Source organism: Leuresthes tenuis, unplaced genomic scaffold, assembly GCF_036924035.1.
Source record: "Leuresthes tenuis unplaced genomic scaffold, fLeuTen1.0.hap1 SCAF_7, whole genome shotgun sequence".
NCBI lineage: Eukaryota > Metazoa > Chordata > Actinopteri > Atheriniformes > Atherinopsidae > Leuresthes > Leuresthes tenuis.
Window position 1 is genome coordinate 16,574,977 of NW_027325361.1, and position 12,367 is coordinate 16,587,343.

The 12,367-nt window shown below is 39.7% G+C and overlaps 1 protein-coding gene across 5 annotated transcripts in view; it reads right to left on the reverse strand.

Annotated features, from left to right (window-relative positions):
* Nucleotides 1–1,180: 1,180 nt before the first annotated feature.
* Nucleotides 1,181–12,367, reverse strand: part of elavl4 (ELAV like neuron-specific RNA binding protein 4) — a 72,213-nt gene continuing 61,026 nt past the window's right edge. For 4 of the 5 annotated variants that reach the window (XM_072389559.1, XM_072389561.1, XM_072389563.1 and 1 more), the window contains 3 exons: nucleotides 10,495–10,720; nucleotides 5,200–5,238; nucleotides 1,181–2,368 (listed from right to left, as the gene is read on the reverse strand). In XM_072389559.1, the coding sequence (XP_072245660.1) occupies nucleotides 2,041–2,368; nucleotides 5,200–5,238; nucleotides 10,495–10,720 (593 nt within the window). In that variant the 3' untranslated portion in view covers nucleotides 1,181–2,040. The remainder of the gene's footprint in view (nucleotides 2,369–5,199; nucleotides 5,239–10,494; nucleotides 10,721–12,367) is intronic. The other variant, XM_072389560.1, reaches the window with a different exon arrangement.

Genomic DNA, 12,367 nt, shown 5'->3' on the forward strand with positions numbered 1-12,367 from the left:
CACAAGCAACATGACAACAATTGAACAGTTTCCTCACAAGTTTTTCTAAGTAACTGAACCACCACCATAATAAATTGTCATATGAAAAAGACAAGCTCAAACAAAAGAACAGTGACAACTCAGATAGTACAGTAGATATTGTAAAACAAATGTAGACTATATATATATTTATATATATCATCTATTTGTACACAGCAAATAAAGACACAGTTGTCATAGATCCTTTTCAAGGAAACAAATATCTAGACTAACGGAACTAGCTAATCATCATTAAGTTTTGACAAACGTTTCACGCTCAGCGAGTAACCTAAAAGTCAGCAAGCCAAACAAAACAAACAAACAAACAAACAAACAAACCAAAAGGAAATAAATAAAACTTTGTTCAGTGATTCTTACAAGGCCCCAAATTCATTACATCTGGTGATTCAGCAAAGAAGTAGTCTCACCAGATCTCTGGGCCAACATTAAACAAATATTAAACAAAGAACAGCAGCTCAATTCAATGCCAACATCGAAGTATTTTTTTTTCTTTAAACAACACATAGAACAACAAACTTGGATATTTAAGATATGTGAATAATGTAGTATAGCACCTACTGTTGATCGCTAAAAGGAAGTTCTTTTCAAATTTAAGTTCACAAACGCAGAGCAAAGGAAATGATATAGATAATGTATAGTATGCTCTCTAAATGGATAGATGTGTATATATCTATTTACTGATATCCCATATCGACTGATGACAAAAACAAGAAAACAAGTGGACAAAGGGTCTTCTTGCTTTGGGCTCTGGACTATAAGGTTGGTTAGGCCTTGGAGAGACCCCTCTCCCTTCCCTTTTGGGTATCGCTGTTGAATAATTACGCACTAGTACACATGTGAAAAATTACCAAAATCACCTGCCTCAGCTTGCATCCCTTTTCACAAAACCTTCCATCTACAAAATCTCTACCAACTTGGATTCCCCAAAAAACAAACAACCTTTGATCCTATAAAGTACCACTGCAGAACGACAAGACAAGGTGGTGCCCCCTCCCACCCGCCCCGGCCCCCCCAGTTAGCCAGTCAAAATATTTTTTCTCTTTTTTTTCAAATCCAGATTCTTGTAAAAATTCTTCAATAATTATTATTTTAATTATCATTTATAAAAATAGATATTTCTATTTATTTTTATCTTTTTCTAAACGCATTTTTTCCAAGCAAAGAGATCTTCTCTTTGGCAACAGTGTTCTTTTTTTTTTTTCTTAAATTACTGAACGTGTCATCAGGAAAGCTAACCCATCCCCTCCCTCGTCCCGTATCCCTGAAACCCAGTGAGGAAAAACATTATGTTTTGTTTGCGATTACAAAACAAAAACAATGTTAGAAATTCCTTTTTTTTTTTTTTTTCTACATCTGAGTAACTGGGATTGTGTGTTCCCATGTATAATCGATAAGGGGAAGTTTTAAAACACACACACAGACAAAAAAAAAAGAAAAAAAAATGAATGAATGATTTACCAATTTAAAAAAAGAGCCCCCTCCCTTTCGCTGACCGGGAGGTTAATAATACTAACGACAGTGGATCCGGATTTACAAAAGAAAATCAAATCCTGAATCAAAACAGAGAAAAGGTTCCAATCTAAAAAGGACATTCCCTTCTCTGAAATAAGGAGATACAGGGATTTGCTACTGTTTACACAGAAGAGAAAAATCATTATAACAACCACAACAAACAGAAAGAATATACAATAAAGAGAAGCCTGCATTATCACAGGAGCTTCCAAAAACTTGTGAACATTTTCATCATTTCATTTTTGTAATACTTAGGCAACATTGGCTTATAGGTCCAAAGTTATAATATAAGCCATTTCTAGTTCAATTTGTTTGATGGTTTGTTGGCTGCTTTGTGTTCCGGTTGGAGTTTGAGTTTGCTGTGTTTGATGGCTGTAGTAGTGTGGTGGTGGTAGTGACTGAAGGGGCTAAGGGACGAGTGGAGGTGGGGGGTGGGGGCAATTTTGGAGCAGACAAAGTCGCGGGGCAACTGCTTCTACCTGTCAAAGTTCAGGACTTGTGTGTCTTATTAGTCTTGAAGGAGACTTGCAAGACACGGTCGCCCAACCTGTAGCCGTTGAGACTGGCGATGGCCATGGCGGCCTCGTCGTAATTCGTCATGGTGACGAAGCCGAAGCCTTTGCACTTGTTGGTGTTGAAGTCACGGATCACCTTGACATTGTTGACTGCACCGAACGGCCCAAACAGCTGCCAGAGCACACTCTCGTCTGAATCCGGGGACAGGTTGTAGACAAAGATGCACCAACCGGTGCCCGTGTGCCCAGGGATGTTCATCCCAACAAGGCTGGTCATGCTGTCAATGGTGATGGGAGAAAACCTGACAGAGAAGGCAGAATGAGGGGGGGAGGGAGAGAAAACGGCGAGTGTTAACCGAACAGGTTCAGGCATGTTATGTACATAAATCCACTGCATCTAAGAACATGAAATGGCCGTAAACTAGTGATAAATCTGACTTTTTCATTACAGAATTCCCCTTCAAACTAAAAAAAAAAGGTGGCACTGTTGCTCACCTACATAGTCTGCCAACTGACTAATCAAACATGAAGACACTGATCTCCAAACCGAACCTCACTAATTCAGATAAATCAGAATGTACTGTGTATGCGCAATGTTAATGCCTAAATGCACAAATTTGTAGTGTGTCTGCAAAGCTGCCTCTAAATCCTCCCAGAGCTCCTCAGCTCTGAAAGGTCTCCTGTCAGGACTTACGACAGTGCTGCCTGCTCTGAGCTACGCCTCTGCTGAAGAAGATGCAGATGAAGGTTCTCTCTTTGTGTCCTCGAGTGGCTCCTTTCTCTGCTAAATTGTAGGAAGTTGTTGAACAAAACTGTTGCTAGAATTTCATCAAAGATCATGCACCAGCCTGCTAAATCTGTCCTCATTCGCCTCATAATCTTCTCCTTTTTCTTCTGATGCAAGAGATTTGAATCCTCAGTTGACTTCACTTAATTGCCTTTCCGCTCAAAGGAAAAGGAAAGGGGGGAAAAAAAAGTCCCACCACTTTTAAATAAAAGGTAAATGAGATAAAAAGGTTCATTTCTTATGCCACCTCTCTCCTTGAAACTACTATGGGCATTATTGGGAGTACTTTAATTGAGATTTCCGCTTAGCTGCAGCTGTCTCAGAGAAGGCTGCTTTCTTAAGGAAAAGGAGGGAGGGAATGGGGAGAAAACTAAATGGAAAATGGAAGCACTTTACAGCCCAGTGGCATTAAGGTACAAAGTGTATTCCTCCCCCTCCTGCAGGGCGTTCTGGTTTGATCTATTCCAGAGCTCGTGGCACTGATCGATAGCGCTGCTTGCTGCTTAGGGCCTCAAGCCTTCTCTCTCTAGTGACTATATATGGTCGGCAATTGCTACGACCTTCCTGCATGACTTTGGTCATGCAGAGTCTGCCTCTGGCCTTTGTGGTTGTTTTGAATTCTAATACAGTCTTCCAGGGGGGTTGACTCATTGACTGTGCAAGCTTTGAGCCTCAAGTGGAGTTTTATGATGTGTTAGATATCGTAGATGTATAAGATAAACACATTATATCAGTATCAATCTCTCTGCATGATTCAGATGAGATGAAAAACATCTTAATTATAAATCTATAATAATGAAATGCATCCCATTTGTTTTATTTTCCCCACAGGACTCTGTAACAGCAGACTATTTTGCAATAGGAAATGACTTGGCCTCAATCTGTTGTTGAGGTTATTTTAATATTTTCTCCAAGATAAACAAAAGTTGGAAGATGTGAGGTTCCTGAGTGTGTGGGGGGTGACAGCTCGAAGGTTAGCTAACACCGTAGCTGTGAGGATGTCGAAATGAGTGAGCCTGCATGCCCGAGAGAGTGTGTGCGCGCGGGTAAAAACGTGTATTCAAGTGTACCCATCAGAGCGGGACCAAAAACACAAACCACTGTTACAGACAAGACTAGAGGTTGCATAGCAACAGTGTAGCTGACCAGATATCTATTCTGTCCTTTCTGGAGCTCAACCATTTCCAGGTTTCTTCTTTTTTTCTTTCAAATATTAATCGCATTGAAAAACACTTCTAAGGAAAGCTCAATTAAACTGTTTTCACTTTTAGAAAATCACGCTAAGACTCAACGTGAGGCAAAAGTACTCGCTAACGGACAATGCTGTAAATACAACATTGCATATTTATCAATACTGTGTTATTCTTTAATAAGGTTTTTAAAGGATGTTGGACAAAAATCACAGTTTTTAGGAGAACTTGTCAAGAGAACATTGCTTGAGCTAAAACATTGAGTTGCTCAGCTGACTGATTGATGGTGTCCCCTGTGCTTTCAACATGCAAGAGCCCACCGTCAGACGCCATCTATCACCATAGTGGCTGCAGTTTTGAGTTGCGCAACACCTATGGTAGCGAGACAGCAAAATAAAAAATGGAGGCAAAAGGAAGGAAATTGAGAAGAGCAAAGCTTGAGCTGTCTGCAGTGAAACAGCAGGTCCTGTTTCCAGCAGGGATCCAGGTTCATCCAAACTTATCTCGCTTCCTTATCTGTTTAAGCACTGCCAAGATATTAAGCGTATATATGCAGTTTTGTCATGCCTTACACTGTGAAAATATAGATCACACAAACAACTGTTTACATACAAAATGGTTGTCCTAGAAAGTGTTCAATTTAAATGATTAAGAGAGGACCTCCAGAAAATCACAATGAGTAATTACAGATTTGTTCTTTATAGCAGACTGTTCCCAAACAGCCGTATAGTGACAAGGTAGGAGAACCTGAATCCCATAGAAAATAATAAATAAAAGCACACACCGAGAAATTAGAAATCTTACACCAGAGAACAAAATCCGTTCAGTACACAGAAACAACCCAAACCAATCCAAACAACAACAGCACTTGTCATAATCAAAACAAAGCAAATTCATCACCACTGAAAACAAAGACTGTTTTTTAACACCTTAAGTGGTTGGGAGGGTTTGAAAGCCAACTCAAGCTGACGAGAAAAAAAAAACAAATTAAAGAACCAATAATGAAGTCGACCTTAAACAAACTGTCAAACTCAAAGTGACTGCAAAAAATACAAACATAAACTAAAGAAGAAAAAAAAAAAGAACTTAAAAAAAGGATACTGAAAAATTATTGAGTCAACATGGACATCTGGCATTGGGTGAAGTTTTTAATTACCTCTTTACGCCATAGGCCATATTAAGCAAATTGTCCAGCCTGTAAAGAGAAGGAGGGTTCTGGGGTTAATGGCGGGCAGATGGTCACTCAATGGAACTAATGTTAAGTCCCTATAGGAACTGCATGGTCCTGCTCACTCAAGAACAAACAAACCCATCTACAGTTGGTCCATTACACTGAGGAGCCCCACCAGAAAATGCTATCATAAGTTAATGAATCTACAGTACAATCAGTATGGTCTGCACTTGCTTGGTTGCTCCCTGAGCTATATGTCATATGCTCTAGCATACCACCCTGCGCTTGCTATTGCCAGAGCAGTGTTTCATGAACACTGACACTACTGTAGGTGCAACCAGTTTTACAGTTATAAAATACTGCAGACTGGTCACACTTCAGCGTTTCAGTTACATACGGAGCACTAATGGCCGGCAGGGTGTGAGCATAGCATTGTACCAGGCTTTACTAGCATGGCAGTCCAGCCACAATGCTACACAACTATAAATCATTATTTTATGTGCAGAAAATTGCATGTGGTTATCCATACAATTTACGCCACCACACTGATGGTTTATGATAAATGAACATTTCTTTTCATAATCTATGGTCTTTAATTTTGGTGTTAACTCAACTGAGAGAACACCTGAGATGACAGGAAATGATCCAGAGTTCTGTCAGTGTAATGGTTTGGAATTTGAATGATGGTGAGTGAGAGAAGTGATGATGATTAGTGGGTTTTCTATGTGGTGGGACAACAAAAACACAACTGAATGTTAAACTAGCCATGAAATCGTGAACGCCTGTCTTTGTGGATGAGGTCAACCTGTTAAGTGCTAACGGGTCAGTTGGAACGGCTGAGTGGTAGTCAGAGGGTGTCCTCTGTCTAAAAGGGTTAGCTTTTGGGAGATGTTCTGGTTTCAGAATAATTTCAGCCTGCGAGCTGCAGCCATTGCAGTCAGCCAGGGTAAATTTGTGTCTGTGTGTTGGGCCTCAGAAACCTGTGGGCTGTATTAAATGTTGGCCCTCATGGATGAATGCAGTCTGCTTGGTGACTCAATGACCTTCATTCCTCACTTGGGTCTGGCCTGTCTCATGTCTTATTAACTCCTCTGGCCTAATGGACAGAGGCCACGGCTTATTGAGCAACAGCTGGCCAGCGACACCTCGTTCCTCTTGAAAATACGACAAACTCTCTGACTTTAACTCAACTACCAGGGCTCTTTGTCCCTTGCAGTCGAAGAGCCTTTGCTTTCTTAGTAACACACTCATACATCTTCACTGGGTTTTTCCAAACCACCAACCAATCACAACTGGGTCCACCAGAAAGAATGGAGCAGCCATGACCAGGTAGACATTCCGAGACGACACAGTCTGTCATCTAATCTTTGAGCTTGCATTGAATTGGCTGCAGTGACAACCAACAGAACAAGTGATCTGACAAACTGAAAAGTATGGATCTACATACTGAGAGCACAGTGTCTATTCTACTCTAAAAAAGCCTATATTGTTTATTTGATATTTGCACAACTTGATTATTATTTAATTGAATTTAAGGGGTACATTTTGCAAGCTTGCAATAAATGACTTGTAAAACACTAATATTCATAATGCCATTTGTATTACTCATTTTGAATTAAAAAGCTGTGGTAACAAATTAGTAATCTAATTAGGGGCTATTTAACATTAGAATGTTCCGTTATTGAAATAAAGTACCTCATAAATAAGAAATCCGGCAGAAATCTATATCTTATGAAGCAGAACTGAGATGTATCGTTATCCCTCAAGTTTTAAAGTAGTCTTTCGACACTGGCTCATGAGTTACCTCGGTACATCAAATGAGTCTGAAATGTATTGTTTAAAATGTGTTAAAATAAGACTTTTAAGTTTACATGAAATTTCTGAGTAATTCACCGTCCAACTTGTAATTTTATCTGGGATCAGACTGTGCAGACTCTCACTTAAAACTACCAAGAAGTATAAAAGCAGCCCGAAAACAATGAACTCTAGTGGAGAGAAGGATCTTTGGAATCATTAAAACAGTAATTAGCCCATTACGTGGGCAGGGAACACAGAGTCTGTTTTGTGGGTAAATGAGTCAATTGGAGAGGAAGCTCATAGGAGAGGCTCTCCAGGCCCGGGAGCATCAAGACATCTGCCGGCCGCTGGGCCATCGGGCCACAACAAAACCTGCTGCTCACACTCTCTCCCTGCCTTCCTCTATCACATGTACAAACGCACACTGATGCAAGCTCACCACGCAAACACTCTGCCAGCTCTTCTCACTGCCTCTCCAAGCCCTGTATAAACAATAGGCCTTTGTGCTTTCCATCAATGCACACTAATGGAGGAATGGGCGCTTTTTCTTTTCTTTTTTTTTTTTTAAACAAAAATCTGTGCAATTAAAATTGGCTCCTGCCCTGGAATATAATAAGGCTAATTTGCTAATTACTACCATTAGTTAACAACTGAGGATAGGAAACAAGCCAGGATCCAGGGTTTGGTGTATTGTGCTCAGGTTGATTATTTTTGCTGTCTTGGAGAGGGACCATAGAAGCACATGATACAATAACTTGAGTTACAGCAGGCACATTTAGTCACATAGGATATATGTACTTATAATTGCAGTATATTGTACTCTGGTCTGCACAGAGCTTATTATTATTTCTTCTTCTTTTTTTTTTTTTTTAAGGGGGAGTGACTTTAAAAGTAGAATATACTAGTTATGTGAAACAAGTATTACATTAAGACTACATTCATTAATGGTTTATCAGATGTATCTTAACATTGAAACATACTAATGTTGCTGTATGTAAAGTATGTCTTTATATAGGTGTCTTTATACATATGTGTGTCTAACTTTAAAAGGAGAAATGGAAAAAAGGGAGATGAATGGAGCAAAGCACTCGGAGGTTGTGCTAAATAAAATGCTACATTCAGGCAAAAACTTCTTTTGCAATGTTGCCCTTTAAAAATTTGGTAGAAAAAAAAAGGGGGAAGTAGTGCACATCAAGCACATTTATAACTTCTAAAGTGTTGAGGTTTCAGTAAGGGGCTTGGGAGCAGAGAGCAGGAGCACAGGGACACAGCGAGGAAGTGTCCTGTGGTTGTGAGTTGTGATGAGAAGCGACAGCTCTCCTGCAGAGCCTGTAAATTGGCTTGGCGTATCACAGACACACAGCCACGCTACATCGCTCAGGTGTCACACCAGGGATGCCGCTCCAGAAGAAAAATACCTTCCAAGCTCTGACTTTGATGGAGAGTAAACAGCACGACTGGCTTAGTGTTATTGAAAGAGAGAGTAAATTACATAAGCACATATTTTGTCTCCCATTCTGAAAAAATCTTGTTGGATCTGATGATGAAGTATAATATACAAGCACCTGCTTCTCACATAGTTTGGTAGATCATGAAATGAACATATGTCACGGACACCATAACTATCTTAAGGTGTCGAGTGACATTTAAGATAAAAAAGGGGCCGCTTGTGTCATCACTGAGAGACAGGAAATGACTGTGTAGGATGCCATATATACAGTACATCAACTTTCAACTGTATATATAATGTTCAGTGATGGCTTGCAGTCAACCTGCGCAAAAAACATCTGTTAGAAATGAAGACAGCATGAAATGTCATTCAGTTGGACTGAAACATTGTTAAGGACATTAAATGATGTCATCCTGGATTTCAGAGACTTGTGCAGGTTTAACAGTAGATTCTGTATTTGAAATAAGAAAATTGTATATTTATATTAGCGATGTACTTTTTCCAATTATCAGTATGACCATGTCTGGATTTTGGCTGTAAAATAAATATCTTTTCTTTTTTTTTTTTTTGCTCAGACCTCCCAGAGAATATACTGAGAACTATTTACATGATGGCAGTGAGATGAAATGAGGGGACATGCATAGTTGTGGACGACAGAACCCCACAGTCTCTTATGAACAGTTCCTCTCTTATCTGGGCAGACCCACCCAGAGCACTCACTGGTTTATTTGACACCTGCACCAGGTGCAGAGCTCACAGCTGCTGTTCAAACAGAGGACGTATTTGGCAAAAATGGCTGTTCACAGGAGAAAAAGGTGCCTCTCTGTTGTAACACAGACAATGCGATGAGTCATGGTCTCTGTGTGTAGGCGTTACATCCTCTGTTTGAACGATCTATAAATTGCATTTGGTGCAAATGTTTTCCAAATCAGGCCTGTTGTTTAGAGCAGACATGTTGACCGAGAATAATTGCTATGAAGTTTGAAACTAATCAACTGTATTCATATTTTTTTTACCACTCGACATAACATTTCATATTTCCCACAAGTTCGCAATATGATACGATGCACATCCTACTTCAGTTTGTTACATATTCTAGTAAAAATGCATTAGCTTTCCAATATTATTACACAAGCTAATCAAATTAAAGAGGAAATATCCAATCTTTATTGCAGGTGGCAGAAATGACTCCAGTTTTTCTGTTATTCGCATTGTGTTACCACTTTTTGCTTCATTTTCTAACTTTAAAATATGTGTGGAAAAGAGGTGAAAATGAGGAGGAGCCACTGGTTCCAAACATCATATAATCCTCTCTGAATTCCCTTTTAATTTTTACTCTGAATTATGTCGTCAGTGTCAATCAACAAGGAAACCTAGGAGGCTTCGAGTTAAGGGTTAGGGTTAGTTGCTAAGGAGCATTAAAAATGTTTCTTTATGCATTTAGGAACAAAATACAGGAACTTTAGACATGCACAAAACATAAGCACTTTCAGTAATTACTAACAAAGAGCTTCATGGGAACCGTCCTTACAGCTGATTTTTGTTTGTGTAGTCAGGTTTGGGATTTCCATTTAAACTAAGTCTAATGCAACTGTTGTAGAATAACAGCTGAATCAACAAGAAAAGTCTCTCCATACTTAGAATTGCTGCAATAGTAATTTGAAATTGTTATGGGCTAAAAGAGGCAGACTGAGAAAAATGATTACTTTCAGAACCAGGGCTCCATAAGAGGGCTCCTCATTTCACAACTTTGGAACAAAAATGAAGCTGCTTAGCCTGGCTGTTCAAAGACACTGTCAACAAGACTGCTTTCAAAACTACTGAACAGTGGACCTTTCGAAACCGCTTTTTCTGGGAATTTTGGTGGGTTCAAAGACATCATGAGAAGAGTGGTGAGCGCCTCCGATGTTTGGAAACTTTGTTTTACACACACACCTTTACAATAATATGTGATTTACATCTGCTGTGACTGCACTGCCTCAAGCCTTTACCAGACCTGTCCTGTCACTTCCATTTCCTGCTGCCGTACTCACCTGAACCTCTGAGCCTGGTGGTGAAGGGGGCCTGGGTATCGGCGATTGGGAGACTGGTAGAGTTGTGACAGAAGGGCTTGGCTGGTCTTCTGGCTGGGGTTGTTGGCAAACTTGACCGTGATGGGCTCGGCCGCACCTGATGGCTTTTGGCCATTCAGGCCCTTGATGGCCTCTTCAGCCTCTATCCTCTTATCAAAGCGGATGAAGCCCACACCTCGGGAGCCACCTGCGGGGCCAGCAAATCACAAACAAACAGGAGCCCCTTTTACTTTACAGGTTTTAGAGAGGATTTTTACTGTCTACATATTTATTTTTCACAATTTTTTTTTTTTTACAATAGCTGCAAAAACTGGTCTCCCAAGGGGGAAGACATCGAGGCTCCTTTCACGCAGTTGTTGGCTGTAAAGGAGCTAATTTAGATTGTTTTAATATTTTACCAAAGCAAATTGAAGTAGAAAAATACATGATGAGACAGAAAAGAGACAAAGGACAAAAGACATATAGTTAAAGACAAATTCCTCAGTTTAAAGACACATAGTCCATTATTTCCTCATGCTCGCTGCAGTCAAAGTGTCCCCACACTCTTCTTCCATTGTTCTCAGTGACATTTGAGCCGTTTCCTTGGAGACATTTTTTTGACTGCCACCTAAGAGGAACATTTAGAAGTGCGCTTCCTAGGAGGTCCTTTATTGGTGTCCGTGAACGCTTGGTGTGTGTTATTGACTGTATATGTATGTATGCGTGTGCACATGTGTACATGCACACTGGTATCCGTTAATGAATGCTGCGCCTCGTTTTAATGAGGCTGCCTGGATGGCCCAGAGGATGCTCGCTCAGTGACAGCAGCACTCTGCCGAAGAGACTATTTACATAATACTGTGTGCACACAGGCATGTCTGTGTGACTGAGGCTGAATAAAAGAGAGGCACTAAGAAAGAAGGGAATGCTGTGTTTGAGCATCATTGTGTGCAAGCTCTTTTCTCACACTTAAAAAGCCCTCCTTATTGTTATTCCACATTTTTGTACGTGCCATCTTCTACCCAGTTCTTTCTTACATACTCTTCCTGTTGGCTTGTCTCATGATACTCGCTTCACTGAATTCTTATTCAGAGAAACACCTTGACCATCTCTTCCCCTCTTTTGTTCTCTTTCTCAGCGGGACACAGGCACCACAAGGTTATTTACTTTCCAACTAAGCTGCATGATTAAAAAAAAATAATACACCCTTTGAAAGCAATCATTAATTGCCAAAATATCATCTTCTGATAAGTCTTGTTGTAAATGTAATAATTGGCTTCTGACACTCTATAGCCAGTTTTTAGTTAGTCCTCTCTGAGTTTCTGTAAAAACAGAGATGTGCAACATATAGCCTTAACTAATGAGGAACCATGACATCTTTATATGTAAAAAGCTTGTTTTTTTTTGTCCATTTCTAATGTTTACAAGGAAAATATTGTTAAGATAACAAAATTGAATCTTTTCCCTTGAACTAGGGGGTCTTTTTAAAACATCAACATGAAACTAGTTTTATGTTAAACTAGTTTAGTTCTATGTTGTTAGTTTTAAAAATACTGTTCACAATGCAGCAGTTTTTCCCTTTTTTTCTCTAAATACTAAATAGCTCATTTACACTTTTTCATAAATTTTCTCAAATTTTCTCGCCTCTTTCAAAGACTCTGCTGGGAGCAGTTACTTCACTGTCAAGACTGCAAAAGGCCCTCAATTACTGAAATTGTGGTGATCAGTATCCTCATGTAGCAGCACCACAGCAGAATTAGAAGGTGCTAAACTAATTTGCTGTATTTATTACTTCTCTTCTCTTGCATAATTTGTTTGTTTATACAAAAAGAAAAGCATCAATCTCATGGTATTT